The 21,095-nt window shown below is 25.8% G+C and overlaps 1 protein-coding gene across 2 annotated transcripts in view; it reads left to right on the forward strand.

The window, feature by feature from the left end:
• The window catches only part of LOC100211463 (metacaspase-2), an 84,232-nt gene that overhangs the window by 48,286 nt on the left and 14,851 nt on the right, over positions 1-21,095 (forward strand). Inside the window, exons 9-21 of one of the 2 annotated variants that reach the window (XM_065791322.1) lie at positions 1,403-1,457; positions 4,070-4,125; positions 10,038-10,119; positions 10,197-10,256; positions 12,563-12,619; positions 12,803-12,839; positions 13,255-13,406; positions 13,542-13,569; positions 14,523-14,829; positions 15,164-15,251; positions 15,456-15,515; positions 17,481-17,568; positions 19,164-19,273. In XM_065791322.1, the coding sequence (XP_065647394.1) occupies positions 1,403-1,457; positions 4,070-4,125; positions 10,038-10,119; positions 10,197-10,256; positions 12,563-12,619; positions 12,803-12,839; positions 13,255-13,406; positions 13,542-13,569; positions 14,523-14,829; positions 15,164-15,251; positions 15,456-15,515; positions 17,481-17,568; positions 19,164-19,273 (1,180 nt within the window). The remainder of the gene's footprint in view (positions 1-1,402; positions 1,458-4,069; positions 4,126-10,037; positions 10,120-10,196; positions 10,257-12,562; positions 12,620-12,802; positions 12,840-13,254; positions 13,407-13,541; positions 13,570-14,522; positions 14,830-15,163; positions 15,252-15,455; positions 15,516-17,480; positions 17,569-19,163; positions 19,274-21,095) is intronic. The other variant, XM_065791323.1, reaches the window with a different exon arrangement.

The following is a 21,095-nucleotide window of genomic DNA, read 5'->3' on the forward strand; positions in this document are numbered from 1 at the left end:
GAGAAATGTATTAGTAATAAATTGATGAAATGAATGAGCGTAATTTGTTTTTTATAGACAATTCAAACACTGACCAAAGACTTTTACACGCTAGTGTATCAACACTTATATTTTTTATTGTATACAAAAAATATTTATTGTTTTGGTGATTTTCAATGTTTTTTTCATTCATCTTGAAGTTACATAAAGAAATATTTATGAAAAGAGCCCCTGAAAATTAATTAGTAGAACTCATTACCATATTATTAGATAGTTTATTTTTTAAATTGGTTAAGATTCAAGGGTCCCACAAGCAGAGTAAATTTTTCCTAGAATGGGACAAAAATGGACACTTTTGCCCTCTATGTGGACCTTTCTGATGCTCAAATAAAATTTTGTAAAAATTTTGGAGTCAGGGCAGATCATGAGCTAGGGTTCTTTTTAAATTTTTGACATGACCTATTTTTGAATAACCCTAATATATATATGTGTGTGTGTGTGTGTGTGTGTGTGTGTGTGTGTGTGTGTGTGTGTGTGTGTGCTTGTGTATACATACACATATGTATGTATGCATAACTGTTTTTTTGTTTTTAAATACTTATGTTTAAATAAATTTATTAAAGAATTTTTATTTTTTTAATTTTAGAGACGGTAAAATAAAATGGATATCAGTAAATGAAAGTTTATCAAAAGAAAGCAAAGCAAGTGTAATTACACTTACTTTGCTTTCTTTATATATATATATATATATATATATATATATATATATATATATATATATATATATATATATATATATATATATATATATATATACGCATATATATATATACGCATGCATATGTGTGTGTGTGTGTGTGTATTTTATATATATATATATATATATATATATATATATATATATACATATATGTATATATATATATATATATATATATATATATAAATATATATATATATATATATGCATAATATATATATATACACACACATTTTTTTTGTTTTTTGTTATATCACTTCCTCAAGGCTGTAATGGCCACTTCAGACGAGGAGGCTACTTAATTTTGGTTATAACCCTCTCTCAACTCTATAGCTCTGTGACACGAACCTTGACGAACAAAGCCGCTGCGCAGATAAACAAGTTGAGCGCAGTACTACCAGGGACATGGTAGGGATTAAACTCTGAACCTCATGCTTATGAAGCGAGCACTCTACCACTACACCACTACCACATGTTTGGTTGTATATATATATACACATATATATATATGCATACATATATATATGTGTATATGTATACATATATATATAAATATATATATATGTATACATACACATATGTATGCATACATTATCGTTTTGTTTTTTTAAATATTTATGTTTGAATAAATTTATTAAGGAATTTTTATTTTTTTAATTTTAGAGAAGGTAAAATAGAATGGATATCAGTAAATGAAAGTTTATCGAAAGAAAGCAAAGTAAGTGTATTGACACAAAGCATGAGGGAGACAGAAGATAAGAAGCGATTTCACATGATCTTAACTTTTGATTGTAATATGTTTTTTGATAATGTGAGAGGTCTTTTAGAAAAAAAAATTTATGCATGTCTCTGATTGACACAAATAATAATAATTTTTATCAAAATATCCCCACTTTACACAACTACATGGAAAATTGTGCTTTGAATTTGCTTTCCTTGTTAGTTCTTTTGTATACAATAAAACTTTTATTGTTAATGCTGTTGCTACATTAGTTTTATTGTACTTATATAACAATAAAAGTTTTATTGTTTTGTATATAAAACATTTATTGTTAATGCATTTTCTATATGTTAAAACATTTAGATAAATTTAGTTGTGTGATGATTTAGTTATTTCTGAGGTAAAGTTGCAGCCTAGAAAAACACAAGATAATTCACAATCAAGAAGATCTTTTTTTTAATTTTGTTTACTTTATATGACAGTAAAGTTCAGTGGCAAATCAAACTTGATTAAGGAGACCTTAATTCAAAACCAATGTATTGAATAAATTCTTTATGAAATGTTCATAAAAATTGACTGAATTATTAATTTCAGGAGGCAGATTTCTTATGCTGTTGCATTAAATCCCTTAAATTAAAATAAATAACTGAAACAAAAGAGCATTTTACTTTATTCAATGCAAAATTTCATGACAATGCAAAATAGTTTTTATATTAAACAAACTTTGTTTTACCTTTATTCAGATGTTTAAACAAAGTTTAACATCCACACTTGTGTAGTGTTTTTGCGGTTTCCCATTTGTGTGGTTTAGATAAGCTTCTGTAATGCTTTCTTAGTTAAATAAACATGAAAAAGTTAAAGCAACCTTTTACTCCCTTCCCTGCCCTGGTATAGAAACAGTATAAAGTCAGTGTGTAAGACAGGAACTATGCAATTAAATTATTATAAAACAAAACATTCTATTAAAAATTCAACCTATTAATGATTTTAGCATATTTTTTGTTTTTTTATCTTAAAGTGTTACCCATTTTGTTAGAATTTGTTTATTTTTTTGACAATACAATTTTTTAATTAAGTAACATCTGAGATATTAGACATCATCAGAGCCTTCATATATATAACAGAATACAATGGATTCCAAATTTAACATAAACAATATATTTTTTTAAAATATCAGGCTAATTTAATTTTTTTTAACACAAGTCAATTGTTTTACTTCCGGAATAATTTTGGTTTAATCTTTTAATGAATAAAAATTAAATAAAATAAAGTAAAGTGAAATACTAAAAACTTTTTTTTAAATAAAAAGAAAATTACTACTTTACAACAAGAAGGTTGCAATAAGTTAAAACAGTCAAAAGTGTTTAATTTCTTTCAAAATGCAATACAAAAAGTAATTAAAGATTCCAATAAAACTGATTATAATTATAAGTTGAAACAGACAATTACGTAAAAATTGAAAATATTGTTAGGTCACATATTTAGTGTAGTTTTAATCAGAAACAAATTTGTTGAAGGGTTCATTTTAAAACTTTTATTATATGTTTATTCAATTTAGATTAAGCGTTTTCTATATTGATATTAGACAATATTGACAATATTTTCAATTTTGATATATAATCTTCGGAGGTCTTTGCAAATAGCAGGTGTAAGAGTAAAAAAATAAAGAAAAAGTAAACAAATAAGTAAGAAAAGAAAATAAAATAAACAATTTTAAAGAAAATAGAAACACATACCAAAAAGAATTAGAAGATTAGTTTTGTGTGTGTGTTTGTTTTAATTTGTAGTTATTGTTTGTTACTATTATTATTTATATTTATATTCACATTATATTTCTATTGTTTACCCTTAATATAATTCATTTTAGTTCTAGTTAGATATGTAAGATTTTTCCTTTTCATATTTCAAACTTAAATAAACTGTTTGAAAAAAAAATGTTCCACAGGCTCGAGAATTTTTTGGAGAAATATATGTCTTTACAAACATCAATATGGTTTTTGCAACAATCACTCAACTCATTAATAGAAATAACAGAGGAAATTAGACAAGCCCACAACAATAAAAATCTTGAATGTTGAGTGACTTATTGAAATAAAAAAAACATTTGAGACTGTTAAGCACACAATCCTCCTAGACAAACTGCAACACTACGGTGTTAGAGGTGTTCTTTTTCTCTTGTTTTTCCTTATTTTACATAAAATACAATTTGTTTGGACTAATGGTATCAAGTCAGAACTAGATAATTCTTTTAATGCTGTTCTGCAAGGCTCAATATTAGGACCATCATTTTTTTCTTGTTTTTATCAATGATTTGAATGTTTTTATTAAATTTTTTACTGCTTATCACTTTATGGATAACACCAACTTAGTCTTAATAAATTCTAAAATAATGGAAATTATTATATTTAAATCTGTTCAAACAAAAATAAATAATTATGTATTAACATATCTTTAAAATAAATATTTTTTTTAGTATAGAGCATAATTATCATAATTATTTATGAAACAAAGAATAATAAAAGGATTCAAAAAATTTAAAATAATCTTAATTTATTCTTAGGATCTTAATTTATTCTTAATTTATTCTTAGGATCTTAATTTATTCTTAGGATGTTAAAGATCGGATTGTTTCAATAGCAATTGGTTCTCAAGGGTTTGGTTGCAAGTATGTTGTTTCTCTGCTTCTGATTTTACAATATTCATTCTAAACTACAAATGTGCACAGACATTTCAGAAAATATATAAGTTCTAACTATAATCAAGTGCACATGATAAAAAAAATATATGATAGGATTATTACTATAAAACTAACTGTAGAAGAAACTATAGACTTTATATATAATAGCAATAATAAAAACAATAACAAAAACAATAATAATATTAGTAATAATAATATAACAAGATTATTAATATCAAGAGTAATAAATATAGCTGTCTTGCTTCCCAAAAGATAAAGTATGCCTTGCAGGCCTCACATATTGACTTGCTTCCATAAAATACCTTTTTAATCTTGTATTTATAAATTTGCTACGCTCATGTAGTGAATGCATCAGCTGGATGCAAACAGCCTGTTGATGCCATTCAAATTAAAAATCTTCAACTACGGTTCTTTATTCCTTTATTCATCAATAAAATGAACTAAAATATAAGTTAGAATCACCTGTGCTTTTATACCTGTGTGGCTAAATTTGGACAGTTCAAGAACGTTATAAAAAGTTTAGAAAGTTTCTTAAAAGTACTAAAGGGTTCTTAAAAGTTCTAGAATATTCTATAAAATTCTTGGACCTTCTAAGAAATTCTAGCAGTTTAGAATAATTTAAAAGAATTTTCAGTATTCCATACAAATCGAGTACTCTCTCGAAAATTCACAAATTTCAAAATATTGATGTCCTGGTCACACAAGCAAAGTTTTAATGAAACAACATATTTTCTATTATTTTCTACTTGTTTTTAGTAATACAATTTACAGGGTTGCCACTCAACCTGGAAAACCTGGAAATAGCATGAATCCCAGGGAAAACCTGGAAAACTCAGGGAATTTTTTTTTTTTTTTTTTTTATCAGGGAATACTCAGGGAAATTTTTTTTCCCATTTTTGTAAAATAGTTATTTATCAAATTATTTACAATAGTTTAAACTAGTTAAAATTCATAATGTATATTATTAGTAATTTTTTATATAATTGTACAATTTATTTTAAATTTGGTTTGGTTTAATCTCACAATGATGTTTATAACATTTTTATTTTTCAAAAGTGTTGCCACACTTTTAAAAAAATAAAATAAAAAATATTATCTCAAAATAGCTTCATAAAAATATTGAAATAAAAAATCTAGAAAGTGACATCCTTTTCTGATAACCTTCCTTTCCCTTGTACTTTTTTTTCCCTTTTTATCTTGACCACAACCCTATTTGCGTGATATCTTTTATGGATAGATGGACCCGAAATAAAATAATATAAAAATGTATTATATTCAATTTTATAATTTGTAATCATTTTATCTATAAATAAATAATATGGTTGTAAGAAGAATGCATTTTTTTAGAGTTATAATAATAAATAAAATGGATCAAACATTTTTTTAAAATGATTGGCTTAGTCACCCAGAATATAAAGAATGGCTTGTAAAGACTAATGACAATAAATTTGCTAGATGTTGCAGTTGCTGCAAAACCTTTAACTTGTCAAATATGGGAGTTCAGGCAGTTAAAAGTCATAATGAAGGTAAAAAGCACCAAGTTAATATTTTAGCTAAATCCGGAAGTCACTTTTTCAAACCTGTTGCAAAAAATTCTACTATTACACCAACAGTACCCCTGGCAGTCGGTCAAAGAACTTTAGAACTTGTTGTTGCTTCTAATGAAGAAACAAGATCTGAAATTAAATGGGCTCTTGCAACTGTTATGTATGGGTTGTCAAACAATGCTTCTGCTAATATGAGCCAATTATTTACTAGTATGTTTCCAGATAGTAAAGTTGCAAAAGGACTAACATTAGGAAGAACAAAAATAGGGTATATGATTAATTTTGGGTTAGCACCATATTTTAAATCATTACTTCTTGAAACCATCAAAAGTTCACCATGTTATGTTGTCTTGTTTGATGAAAGTTTAAAAAAGTTACACAAAAGTGTCAAATGGATATTATTGTTAGATTTTGGAATACTCTAGAAAAGGTTAATGTGCGATATTTGAATTCAGTTTTTCTTGGACACTCTTCTGCAGCGCATATACTTAAAGGTTTTAATAAAGAAATAGAATGTCTGGACTTATCAAAAATGATCCAAGTATCTATGGATGGGCCTAATACAAATTGGAAGTTTTTTAAAGAACTTTCTATATACCGAAATGAGTGTGAATTAAATTCTTTATTTGACATTGGGAGTTGTAGTTTGCATTCAATATACGGAGCTTTTAAGATCGGTTCTGAGTCTACATCATGGAATTTAAAAAGTATTCTTAAGGGAGCATATCAAATATTGCATGATACTCCTGCGAAAAGAGATGACTATAGTAGTGTCACTGGGTCAAATCACTATCCATTAAGTTTCTGTTCAACTAGATGGATTGAAGACCAAGTTGTTTCAGACCGTTTAATTGAAATATGGGACAACATTGTAAAATTAATTAGATTTTGGGAAAAATTGTCAAAGTCCAAACAGCCTTCCTCAAAAAGTTTTTTTAATGTTCAAAAAGCGTCGAATGACTTCTTGACTGTTTCAAAATCACAATTTTTCAGTTATGTTGCCAGTTTGTTCAAAACCTACTTGACACTCTATCAGACCGATCAACCAATGATTCCATACATGTACAATGATCTTAGGGAATTGATAACAAATATTTTAACTTTATTCATTAAACCATCAGTAATTCAAAGTTGCAAAAAAGGTAGTGATTTAAAAAAATTAGATCTCTATAAAAAAGATTATTTGCTTCACAGGAAAGATGTTATTATAGGTTTTGCCGCCGAAGTTTCAATAAAAAAACTTTTAAAAAAAGATAAAATCTCACTTAATGAAGTAAAACAGTTTAGAAATGAATGTGTTTTATTTCTCACAAAAACCATGGAAAATCTGTTGAAACGCATCCCGCTAGACTCTGCAATCATAGCAAATGCAAGTTGTTTTGAACCAATCGAACTCAAAGCATCATCAATCGAGTTTAATCAAAATAAACTAAAAAGGTTGTTACATTATCTTGTTAGTTTAAAGAATATATCTGCAACACAAAGTGATACAGTCATGCTTCAGTATTCTATACTTTTAAGAAATGACATGAAAATAAGTATAGAAAAATTTCTTAATTTTGATAAAAAAATCACTCGTTTAGATACCTTCTTTTTTCATCAACTGGATATAGCCAAACATAAGGAACTTTCTTATATTATCAAAATGATTTTAACTGTAAGTCATGGTCAAGCTTTTGTAGAAAGGGGTTTTAGCATAAACAAATCAATTCTAAACGAAAATATTCAGTCAGACTCAATAGTTTCACATCGCATTATAAGAGATCATATGAGTTCTCAAAAAGTCCAAGCTGACACTATAAATATCACAAACGCATTAATGTTATCAGTTAAGTCAGCCAGACAACAGTACCAAATGAGTTTAACAGAGAAAATTAATTCAAGGAAAGAGTGTGAATTAAAAGAGCAATCTTATTAGAAGAAATTGAAGAAGTAGAAAAAAAAAAAGACTTTACTTGTAACAGCATGTTGTATATTAAACAAAGATTTTATTCCATCTGTTGAAGATGCTGACAAAAATAATGATTTAACAATGTTTAAAAAAGCAACTGCTTTAAAAAGAAAATGTGATGAAACAGAAAAAGAATCAATGGAGTTAGATTCAGTTTTAGAACTATTAAATGCAAAGAAGAAACTTATTGATAAAGTTTCTTACTAAAAACTGTTTTTTGTGTTCAATTTTAGAATTGATAAAAAATATTTGCATTGTTTCATTGTATTTAGTACATTTAGAATCTATTTAAATTATTTATATATAGATTCATATATATATTTAATTATATATATATATATAAAATATATATATATATATTTATATTTTTATAAATATATATAAATGTATATATATATATATATATATATATATATATATATATATATTTATATATATATATATATATATATATATATATATATATATATATATATATATATATATATATATATATATATATATATATATATATATATATATATATATATATATAGAGGATATATGGAAAACTCAGGGAAAACTCAGGGAAAACGTAGGTAATATAAAAAGCTAAACTCAGGAAAAAACATTATTTACTCAGGGAAAACTCAGGGAAAAACTTTTAAAATTATAGTGGCAACCCTGATTTAGCAAAACCCAATTTCAACCCAAGAACAAAACAAACAAAAAACTAGGCAGTTAAGATTTTAATTAAGGTTGCTATAGTATTTTTTTACTCATTTTATTTATATATTCAACTTAGTATTTGTTTTAAATGTAAGTAACATTTAATTTATATAATTGTTTCTATTATTTACAGCTATTATCATTGTATACATTCATTTTACATCTTTCAAATTATTACCTATGTATTTGACCAATTCCATTGTATACAGATATTATCATTTTATGCAAATATTTCAGTTGTTACAAACTTTTCAAGTATCATTCATTGTTTAACCCTTTTAAGTACCATAAGTTGTTACAACCATTTTATTGTTTACAAACATTAACATTAAGCTCAGACATTTTGTTTATAACAAATCTATGACAATATTTTTTCATGATCGTAGGAATAACCAAATTGAGTAGCAATTATGTAGTTTGAATGGTTTCAAAAGGCTGTTTGCATCAAGCAATGCATTTTTCTTCATAAGTGAGAACATTTTATGAAGACAAGATATTTTATGGAAGTAAGTCAATATGTGAGGCCTACAAGGCATACTTTATCTATTGGGAATCAAGACAGTTATAGTTATTATTCTTGCTATTATTAATCTTGTTTTATTATTATTATTAATATTATTCTTGTTATTATTGTTGTTGTTGTTGTTGTTGTTGCTATTATAATAGTCATAAGAAATAGATAGTCTGGTAGTCTGGTCAGTATTATTGTATTTTTCTAATTGTATCTGGTCAGTATTATTGTATTTTTCTAATATTTGTTAAAAACACTTGAAAACTGTCGAATGGTCAAGAACAGAGTGCACAAAGTATGGAAATGGACAAAGAGTTTAATATTGAATTTGATATTGAAACATTTTTTTCTTTGGAGGATGATTTTCTTTTTGCAGTTAAAAATTTTAATAAAGATTTAGACCTTTAGGTGTTGGAGTTGTCTAGTGAACCAGTTAGTTTTAAGTCAGATTGGTAATGAAAAATTTTCATCTGACTTAAAAAAAAAAAAACTTCTCAGCTATGAGCTATGCAATCATATTTTAGCGTTTCATACAAACTCATTTTACAATAGTTCTTCAGTAAATTTAATTGAGTTATCATCTGTTGAACTTTCAGATAGAGATAAAGAAATTATTTTGTATCTAAGTGTTTATGTATTCAGTAAATTTTATTGCAGAGTTTACAGTGTGCAGTTATGGCAGCAAAAGTAAAGCACTAACTGCCTTTTACTTCTTAATGCTAAGTCTTATCATAAATTTGTAAATGCTAAAAATTAAGGTGGTTGGTGGAAAATGTCTCCTCCAGTTTTAGAATTCTTTACTTTAAATGTTGAGGTTCTCTTTTGCCAACAAAGTAATAGTTTTGTAAAAAAAGTTGATTCAGAACTGATTGTACCTGAAATTTTAAAAAGATGATGCAATTTATACAAGCAGTTCATCGTCAAACAATCAACAAAAATAAATTTTATGCTCTCTATGGTGGAGGGGACACTAAAAAAATGCAAAAGAGTTCATCAAAGGAAGTGTGCCAGACTATCTATTTCTTATGACTATGCTATTTTATATAATTATAAGTGGTAAACAGTTAATCTAACAATATTTTAATTATTCTTATATAAATTACAAGGAATTTTATAAGCAATAATAGTATTCTATTGTAATTATTTCTAATGAAAAATTTAGGATACGTAGATTAAGTGAATATGATGGAGTATATGTTATCTCAGTTAAAGATAACTCATTGGCACAAAAAATTGGAGTTAAAGTAAGTTATTAAAATAAAAAGTCATAAAAACAAAGTATTTTTGTCTAATTTTTTTTTAAATCAAATGTTCTTAAAAGGTTGGCGATAAAGTGCTCAACATAAATGGAAGAGATTTTCAAAACATTAGTCATCAAGAAGTAACATTTTATTATATATATCTAAATATTTTTTATATTATTTTAACTTAAAATCTTTTTAGTTATTCTATAAAAGTTAAAGTTTATTATCTTAATATTTTTACATGCTTTCTAATAATCATACTTTATATGAATAATATAACAGGTTAAATCATATTTTATATGAACATATGATAATATAACAGGTTAAACCGGTTGTTGGTAGTATTGGTTGTTGTTGTTGTTGCCAAAGTCAAGTGTAGCTGCTTGATGTGGAGTTTATCAAGAATTTTTCAGATGTTGTGTTGAGCACAGGATCAATATCAAGTATGGTTGATATGAAAATATCAAGAGACGATTGACAGTTAAGTGCTTGGTTGGTTGGTGTTGTGGTCAGTTAGAGATGTAGATTGACTAGTGACTATCTGATTTTGGTATTTTCTTTGATTTTGTTGCTTTGTATGCAGGTAAAGATGCGTTTTGTTGATTGCATTTGGTGTGTAGTTGCCATGCTAAGTTTTTTTTAACTGGCATCAAGTCAGGGTTAATGAAGAGTGTAGGTAGTCTTTCAAGTAGTCAACTGTAGTACTGACTTCTTGAAAGAACAAATATTAGTTATTATTTAATTTGGTTCATAAATAGCCATACAATGTGTTAGCAGTACAATGTGTTAGCGGTACAATGTGGTTTAAAGTAACTAGTATCTTTCCCAAGTCAAAGTATTAAGTTTTTGAAAAAAGTTTTTGAAAAAAGTTAAGTTTTTGAAATTTGAAAATCTGTATTTTTAACTATAAAATACAGCTTTTCACACATACCAACAAAGTGGTAATAAAAAATCTTTAATGAATAATTTAAAACTTAACTACCTATTAGATTAGTATTTAATTATTTTTGAATTTTTTTTTTTTTCCCACATAATTTACCAGCAAATTTATAAAATTGTCAGAGGTGGCCAGAAATATTTTGCTCAAGGGTGGCAAGTTGGCTAAGAAGATACAATACTTAAGGCAAACACTGCTCTTATTGCTGCAGTAAATGAGTTATAAAATAAAACTCTCTTAAACATAAATTATAATAATAAACATAAAATTAAAAATTGTGGTTTTTTTTGTTTCTGCAGATTTTAGAAGAACTGTTTGTCAAGAGTAGCAAGGCTTGTTCTATGTGGAAAAATAATATATTTATGTTAGCAGTTGTCAGAATACCAATATATGGCTAATGGCATAAATATCATCATGATAAGTTATAACACCAATACTCCCAAATGTAGCCATGCTAATATATGTATAGATGAAGTAGAGATATGTGTATTTTAATTAGGCGTTAATATGTCTCATGGTTAATAGAATTCACATGCATAATCTTTCGTATCAATCAGATATTTAAAAAAAATAAGTATCACAAAGAATCTGATTGAACAACTGCTTTAAACAGATTTGTAACCAAAAAACGAATATGAGACATAGTGATATTACAGACTATTTATGTCTACTGGTGTGATGGTGAAATGGATTGACTGGATTTGTCTGGTTGTTTTCTTCTGCTTTATTCTAGTAATTTGTATGCTTTTTTCCAATAATAAATTGAGTGAAAAATAAGAAATTTGTGAAGAGAAGAACTTTGTATGTTAGAAAGCTAACATACAAAATTTGAACATCAGTGCCGGATGCAAGACCTACAGAGTTAATATATTAACTACAGATTTCAATAGTTAAATGCACTCAGTTACAATACTCAAAAGTCCTCAATCTTAGCCTACTAAAAAAGTAGGGGCTCTATGTGCTGGTGTTAAACGATGTGCTATGAAGTGAGATAAGTACCAACCACATTGTCAGCAAGCACTCATGAACATTTTTAAGCTTCTTATTGAATGTTTGTGAGTGTCTATCTTAGTCATTAGGCTTCAAACATTGTAACCACATCCAGCAGGATGTTGTTACATAATGTGCTTTGTTACAGCAGTGTACATGGAATAAACATTTTGTTTTATTTAAAACATATTTAGAACTTTACTTACATTTTTTTTTTTTTTTTTTTTGTTATTCACCTCCTCAAGGCCGATAAAGCCACTACAGATGAGGAGGCTACTTAATAGTGGTTATAACCCTCTCTCAACTCTATAACTCCGAAACACGAACCTTGACAAACAAGGCCGCTGCGCGGAGAAACAAGTTAAGCGCGGTACTACTAGGGACGTGGTGGGGATCGAACTCCGAACCTCCCGCTTATGAAGCGAGCACTTTACCACTACACCACTACCGCATTTTTAATTTAATTTTGATGTTACTTTTTGTCAATATATTTTCTTTAACTAATTTTAATTTTAGGCATTAGATATTATACAATCTGCACGGAATCTGAGCATTGTTTTAACTTTTAACGAGGTTTTAATATTTTTTAGCATTGATAATAGAATATTTACACAGTTTTTATGAAACATAACGTAAACATCAGTACAATACATTTTAAACAATTTTTACTTAAGTACTAAAATAAAAATAAATATTAAATAATAAGTTATAAAAAATAATAAATTTATAAGATGTATTAATAAATTTTTTTATTAGGATGTTAAGGAATACCTTCAGCAAATTCAAAAAAAAGGTAAAACAAAAAAATATCAATTTATTTATTATGTAAAGTTGTAGTTAGGAAATTACATTCTCGGCTATGACATCTACATATATGGACATATAACATCTACATATATGGGCATATAAAGTTTACATATGTGGACATATAAATGCTAAATTTAGGAAAAGAATAAGAGAACCAAACTTTTCTACAAATAATTTGTGTTCTGTTGATTCACCTTTTTTAAATATAATGAAAACAAGCACCTAAAAAAAATTAATTTATCTTTTTTGCATGTTTATTCTAAGGTTCTTCATTTGAAAAAAAAAAAGAGAATGGTTGAGTTGCTTTCCTTTTTTTACTGCTTGTTATATTCTAATTGTATATATTAATTTTAGTATTTTAGTTGTTTATTATAAAAACAGTACTTGTAAACTTTTATTAGAGTCAAACAATGGTATTGAAAGTAACATTGAAGAAATTTTAAAGGAAAGCGAAGATGCAAAAAAAGATGAAGCATCTTATGTTGCAAGCCATCTTCATGACAAACGATCTTATGTTTCGAGTCATCTTCATGATGAAGGATCTTTTACAAAAGTATACAATAATTTTGAAATTTTTTTTTTATAAGTAAGACTGTATATACCTGGTTTTAAAATATGGAAAAATAAAAAAATGAAAAAATAATAATTATTTAAAAAATTAAATTTTTTTTCTTTTTTAATTTCATAGAAAGAGAATATTGATACTGAAAGTAAAGGTAGGCTTTTATATATTATATATTAAGAAAGTAAAGGTAGTTATAAAACACAATATATTATACTGAAAGTAAAGGTAGGTATAAAGGTAGGTATAAAACACAAAATATAATACTAAATATAAGGCTTTTATAGACAAAAAAAAAAGTACAAATAATACTCAAAGACACACCTACACACACCCACAACACTCACACAAATGAAAACTAAAGAATGCAAGACTAAGATTAAAATTCATTCTCATGTTACTCGTATTTCAATTAAGTCTCATCCTTTTTCTGTGACTATTTCTAAGTGCTCCAAAAACTTTTTCTTTGTCTAGTTTTTTTCCTAGAACATAAGCGCTTTGGAATTCACTTCCTTCATCTTGGTTTCCTGATTCATATAATTTGCAATCTTTTAAATTGTCTGTCAATTGTTATCTTGCTCTATAAACTTCATCTTTTCTCTTCCAGTAACTTCCAACTCTAATAGTGGTTGCTTGCAGCCTTGTTAGAAGCGAAGACGTTGAAAAGAAAAAAAAGAGAGAAGAGGAACACTGGAAAATAAAGATTTTAATTTAATTTTAAACCTGTCTACATGTAGAAAAAAACATAACTTTTGCATTATTTGCAGTTAAATGAAAACTTAAAACATGTAAACAAGCAACTTAAAAAAAAAAAAGCTAAAAGAAGTACTTATAGAGCTACTTTAAGAACTTCTTCAAGTTTTAATACTTAAAGACGCTCAGGAACCTAAAACCCTTTACTATTTGCTAATTATTACTTATTAAAGTTATTTCTATTTAAAGATAAAACATTTCCACATTTAAGTTAAACACAAAACATTCTCTATTATGACTATTATTTTTATTATTATTATTATTTTTAATTATTGTTAGAGAATCATGTTTCAATTTTTCACATTGAACAAATTTTGTTTATTTGTAAACATTACTTACAAATGAATTTTGTAGATGATTATGAATACAAACTTGAAGAGATAGAACAGAAAAAAACCCCAGAAGAAACAGAAAAATATAAGAAATCTTATTCAACTAAAGAAACAGAAAAGTATGAAAAAATATACACAAGGTCTGCCCAACAGAATAGTTCACCTAAAAACCTCAATGTGGCAATTGTTCAAGAATCAGAGAATGAAAAATTGAATGTAAAAAATGAATTGTCAAAAAAAAGCAACCAACCTATTTCAACCTCAATTCTTCGTTCAAACAATACTAATAACACAAATAAGACTGCTAAACATACTATCTTTGCTGAAAGGTAATTTAAGTTGTTTGTGTTTATAAAAACTTTAAATTATAAATTTAAATTATAGATAGTTTAGATTTATAACTAGATTATGACTAGATTATAAAGATTATAACATATATTATGCAAAATATATTATAATATTTTTGCGTATTGTTTTTTTTTTTAACTAAGCAGTTTTTTTTATACTAAGTATAATATTATTTTCAACTAATAATTTCATTAATAATGTAATTTAATAATTTTATATTATATTTAATCTATTTTTATAATAATTACTTGTGTTGCTTTGTTTAGCTTTTTTTTTCTTTCTATTTATCCAATATTTTTAACCAATAATTTTTAGTGTAAATGTAGAGATAATTGAAGTAGAAAAGTTTGAAAATGAAGATGAAGATGATGAAGTTATTTTACCTGACTCGAGCAATTTTAATGTAAGTTTTTTTATTATGTAGTTCAACTTGGAATGAAATGGAAAAAAGTTAACTAATGTTCTTTTAAAGTTAAAGTTTTTTCTTTCATTGCAAAGTTTTTATCTCCTTCATTTTCTTTAGTAGCATCAGAAAAATTCAGTTTTTTCAGAAGTTGTTTTTAAAATCATTTAGTATTTATTATTGTATTTCATTTTATAATTATAGTATTCAAAGGACTTCTTAAATGGTCGAGAGGTGCACTATGTATCGATACCAAAGGTAAAAGTATGTATTCTATGTACTTTATTTGTTATTCTGTGTATCCAAATTGTTTTTCTGTATACTTAAATTGTTATTTTAAATATATATATATATACATATATATAATACATTAAAAAATGGTTTTGACTTTTGTTTCTGTTCTATGTGCAATGCAAAGCTGGAAACATATACACTTACATATTTTGAGGCAAGGAATCCTATAAAACAACTTAAAGCATTTAAAAATGAACATAACACCTGAAAGAACACCTGTGTATCTAATACAACACCTGAAATTCAAATCTTTATCACAATTTTACTGGGTCGAGTTTAATTACAAAAATGCTGATGTAGCTAATTTTTTTTAAAGATGTTATCCTGAATAGTTAAGTTAGAGTGATTACAAAAAAATTGTAGAGTGGTCTTTTCTTAGACAAAAAAAAAACATGGTGAAATTTACTTAAATTTAATACTTATAAGACAGAATTATGAAAAATCAAAGGAAAAAATAATGCATAAAATAATACTTTGTATTAAATAGCTTAGTAGCTTGACAATAGTGTAACTAAAACAGTTTTGACCATATCAAGTTGATCCTTTCGTGGTTGTTGACTTGCTGTTTTTGTTTTCTTGATAGTCTTTTAAAATCTTAAAATTTTAAATCTTTTAAAAATTTCACTGGCGACAAGTTGATTTATAAAAAATTCAGGTGGGCTGCTCAATTTTTTTCTTTAGAATTTGCCTTGAATAATTATGTTAGAGTTATCAGAAATAATTAGATTGTGGTTTTTCCTAAAACAGAAATAAATAAAAATTTAAAGTGTACTTAAAATCCATTACTTATAAAACATTTTCATATTTATAAAACTTTATTTTTAAATTTATAGTTAAGCTAGATATAATTTTTAGTTTTGGTTACAACAAAAATAAGCATAAGCTCAGTTAAAAATTCAGATGTCATTAACAATAATTTTTATAAAATTATTCTTTCTTGTACATTTTCAGTACCTTTTTTCTCAATGGCATATAAAGAAATATCTAAGATAAATTTGTTTAACATTCTTTCAAAAATGGCATTGTAACCTATTGGCTAAAAATTATTAATTTCCAATTTTGTGCAAGTGGTATTCTATAGTACTTTGAATGTATCCAAGTTCACTTTCTAAATAACTTGTAGTTGCAAAGCTGCATGTAGGAATGTTCTTAATTTTCTGCTTTAAGTATTTTAAGTGCAATTCTATTGGTTATTAGGATTCAGCTTAATTTTGTAACATTAAGTCAATGTTATGAAAGTGTTGAAACCAATGTTTTGCTGATGTTTCAGGCAACAAAAAAATGAAGAAAAAAAAAACTGAAAAAAGTATATATAAAACATAAATATATGCACATGTATATAAAAATGATATTAACAGTATATTGCTATATAGATGTATATATAGACATAAAATCAAAGAAAGAAATAAAAAAAAAACAGCACCAATAATTTTCATAGTTTCTAACTCAGCATCTATTGAAGTAAAATGAGGCATACCTGATGTATAAAAACTTAAAAGTTGATAAAAAATTAGATTTTAATGGTTACCTACTTGTTATGATATTACAGTTGAAGGAACTGTGACTAGTTGTTTATGGTTTTAGATTTATTATATAAGTTAAAAGTGTTTCAGAATCGCTTTTAACTTACATAATAGTGTTTTACATTCTATGAGTTAGAACCAATTTTCTTTGTAATATATATGCAAAATTTTAAATGTATTTTAGCATCATTTATTGTTGATTTATAAATAATTAGGTTTAAAATATTTTTTTTACCAATTATGGTAAAAAAAACAATGTATCAGTTACTACAGGTTCACCTAAAAAGTGTATAAAGAAGATTGATTAATGAATTTTTTTTAACTGATCGATTTTGTAGATAGTAAAGTATTAGAAAAATTTATCTACTTTATTTTTAAATATTTAAACAATATACTGTCAAATTTATGTTAGGGAAGTCCCATGGGCATGGAATTAACACAAAAAGGAAACATAGTTGCTGTGAAATCTGTAAATGCCACCGGTGCAGTAGGAACACATGGTAAGTTATTGTTAGGTACTAAAAAGTGAAAGGACTTAATAAAAAATTTATTGCAAAAGAGTTTATCAATACAAATTTATTGTAAAAACATTCTATAACTCATGTTTTGAATAAATTGTGAAGTTCCATAGCTAAAAATGATCATTAAATTTTGAAAAAAATTCAGAAATCTTTCAATAACTACACTAGGAGTTTTCATTACTAGGTTTTCGATCTTGCAAAATATGTTTTTTAATTTAATATAAAATTTTATAATAACTCATATAAAACAATTATATAAAACATTTTTTTTTATGCTTTTTTTTTTTTATGATTGATTGTTTTCAACTAGCCTAGTTTTGTACACTCTTTATAATATCCTCAAGAGCAATCTTAAGCGTTGCATATTAATGGCAACTGTACTTGCAAAAAGTTCATTATTTGTTATACAGCATTATTTGTGCATTGTAATGCACTCTACCTCTTCCCCATTCAAAGTAAAATGCTTTTTAAACTTTCCAACTTCTTGTTTATTATTTGCATTAATTATGTTTATTTTTATCACTATTTCTTATTGATCTGGTTTTTAGAATTTCTTGCTTTTTCCTTCATTAGTGTTTTAAATAATGCCTAATAATTTTAGTATTACTTGATTGGTTTGGTTTTTTTGTTGTTGTTTAATTTAGCTCAATTTAAATTCAAATTTGATGTTTATTTAATTTGATTTCACCTTTAAATTGTTAAAAATAGCATTAATTGTCACAATTAAGATGAGCTTATTAGTATAAAGTTTTTTACTGTTTTTAATCAACTTCTTATGTAATAATTAATATTATAAAATATGAAAGGAGAACATGTGGTAAAGTTGGTGAAAGGAGAATGTGTGGTAAAGTTACATAGTTGACATAAAGTCTTATATTGCTTACTTTTTAAAGATATTCAATATTTATAATTCAATATTTATAATTCAATATTTATAATTTTAAAAAGACATTTAGCTGGTAAAAGATAGTTTTGTTCATTTTATTTAGTTAAATTATAACTATTTTTTCCATCTAAAATCTAATTTTTTTTTTTTACAAGTTTATGTCCAACACATCCCAACCCCAATTGAGTATTAAATTTCTTTTATTCTCCTAGTATTGGTTTGGTCCTGACCCATTACAACTTTTTTTGGAAAAAGCTACCCTTGGTCTCATTTTTCTACTCCTAGTAGTAGCATAAATCTTATTTTATAATGCCCAGTTTGCATTGTTTGGTAAATTTTACTTATTAGAAATTAATAATCAACAAATAAATTACTTTGCAATTTTTAGATGAATAAAAATCACAAACAAAAGTTTAAACAATATTTATTAGTTCAAGTCAAATTTCTGATACTGGTTAATAATTTTTAACAAATTTTGTAACATTTAAACAGACAAAAATTTCTATTCATTCTTTCTATTTCCACCCCACTTTGTAATAAGCACCTGTGAGTAAAGTCAAAAAAGCCAAAAAACTGACAAAATATTACAAAAAATATTACTTAATAAAAATTCGATTGAGAAGTTTAAATGCAATATTTTCATTTAGTATCATTTATTTTAACTTTACTTATTTCAAATATATTTAAGGTTTTATCCAACCAGGCGATTGGTTGCTGAATGCTGAAGGAGATGATCTGATAGGAAAAGATGTTACAGAAGTAAACAAGATATTATCTGGTGTTTTGCAAAGGTGGTCGGTAAGCTTTGTTCTTATTTATTTTACAAAGTATTGAAATATGAATTGCTTGTAACTATTTAATAACTTGATGAAATTAGGATTTAACTTAATTTATAAAATAAGTCTAAAAAATGTGCATCTGTCTTCAAAACTCTTTCAAAAGTTACTTAAAATAATCTTATTTTGTTTTTTAAACGGTGCAAAGTTTGCATCAGAACATAACCATGAATTTTTTCGTGAATACATCAAAAACTTGTTGACACTGAAGTTGAAGGATAAAAATAAAAATAAATGATGAAAGGAATTTGTTTAAATGAAATGAAAAAATAAATATTTTTATATGTGGCTGGGTTTAGTTAGCCATCCCATATCAAGAAAATATTTTCCCAAAAATTGAAATGCTTCTGAAAAAATTGCAGCATTATCTATAATTTTCTTGGTATGTTTAATATCACTTTCATGCTTTACTAAAATATCATGGTAGTGGTCATAATTTTTGATATAAGTCTTTAAACAGTCTACTTGAGAACTCCATCTTGAATCATTAGGAAGTTGCGGCATAACTTCATACTTATCATCCAAAAGCCATCCCTGCATTCTATCCCTATCCCTGAAGTTAAGAACTAGTTTAATCAGTTGATATATTAATATAAATTTACTGAAAAGAAGGGTAAAAAGAACTTATAAAATTATGATAATATATTGTAGACAGTATTTACTTACACGTGATTGGTGATGATTTTTGGAAGTATTTGTTAACTTCAATTAAATGTGCCAAAAAAATTTGGTGTCACGTGCTTCTCAACTAAATTTATGTAATGAATATTCATCTAAGTAAGGAATATCCATTGTTACTTATATGGATGTTGATCATCTATATGTAAGTAACATGGATGCTGATCATCTATATGTAAGTAACAATGGATATTCCTCTTTAAGAACTTCTTTCATTTTTTTCACTTTTTTCTTGTTATTTGTACAAATATTGCTCCAACCATCTTGTATCAATGTAATAGTACTCCTATTGTTTGCAAATTCACTTTGCATAGATACAATTACTTCATCGTTCAATTTATTTAGTAACTCTGCTGTAAGTTTCTTCCGGTTTGTAGGATCATAACCAGGTCTCAAAAAATTAACATGTTTTTTGAATTCTTTATTTTTTACAGCATTAAATGGAATATTGCACGCAAAAAAGAATTTGGCAACTTGCAACAACAAGTTCAGATCAAAACATCCTTTTGATCTGAGCTTGTTCTTGTTATCAAGTTTTCTATTAACTTTTGTTTTTTATATGGGGTTGAATCAGAGTAACTACTCCTAAAGACACCAGAAATGCTCAATGCTTCAAAATATTCTGAAGTAATTAAGCTAACAAAATAAAATTAAAATAAAATTTTTATTTATTTTTGCAACATCAGCAGATGGTTTTTGTTGTTTTTTTACATTTATTTAAATGAATTCTATTTCTTTCTATTTTCTGGCTATTTATAACAATTTCATTGCAATGATTGCACTGGCACTACAGTATTACTTTTCCAGAAACAGTTTTTGAAAACTTAGTCACATCATTCCATCCACCAGCTATTCACCATCCACCAGCTAGCTTCCTTCCACATTTAAGAGCCTTAATATTAAAATTCTCATTAAAAATTTTTTATTTTTTTCTAAAAATAAGTTCTAGTTAAACTATTAAAATTTTTTATAATTTTAATTTTAATTAATTTAAATCAGGGATTTAAATGTTAATTAATTTAAATCAGTGATTTAAATGTTAATTAATTTAAATCAGGGATTTAAATGATTATTATTAAGAATTATTTTAGAAATTTTTTAATTTT

Source organism: Hydra vulgaris, chromosome 02, assembly GCF_038396675.1.
Source record: "Hydra vulgaris chromosome 02, alternate assembly HydraT2T_AEP".
Taxonomy (NCBI): domain Eukaryota; kingdom Metazoa; phylum Cnidaria; class Hydrozoa; order Anthoathecata; family Hydridae; genus Hydra; species Hydra vulgaris.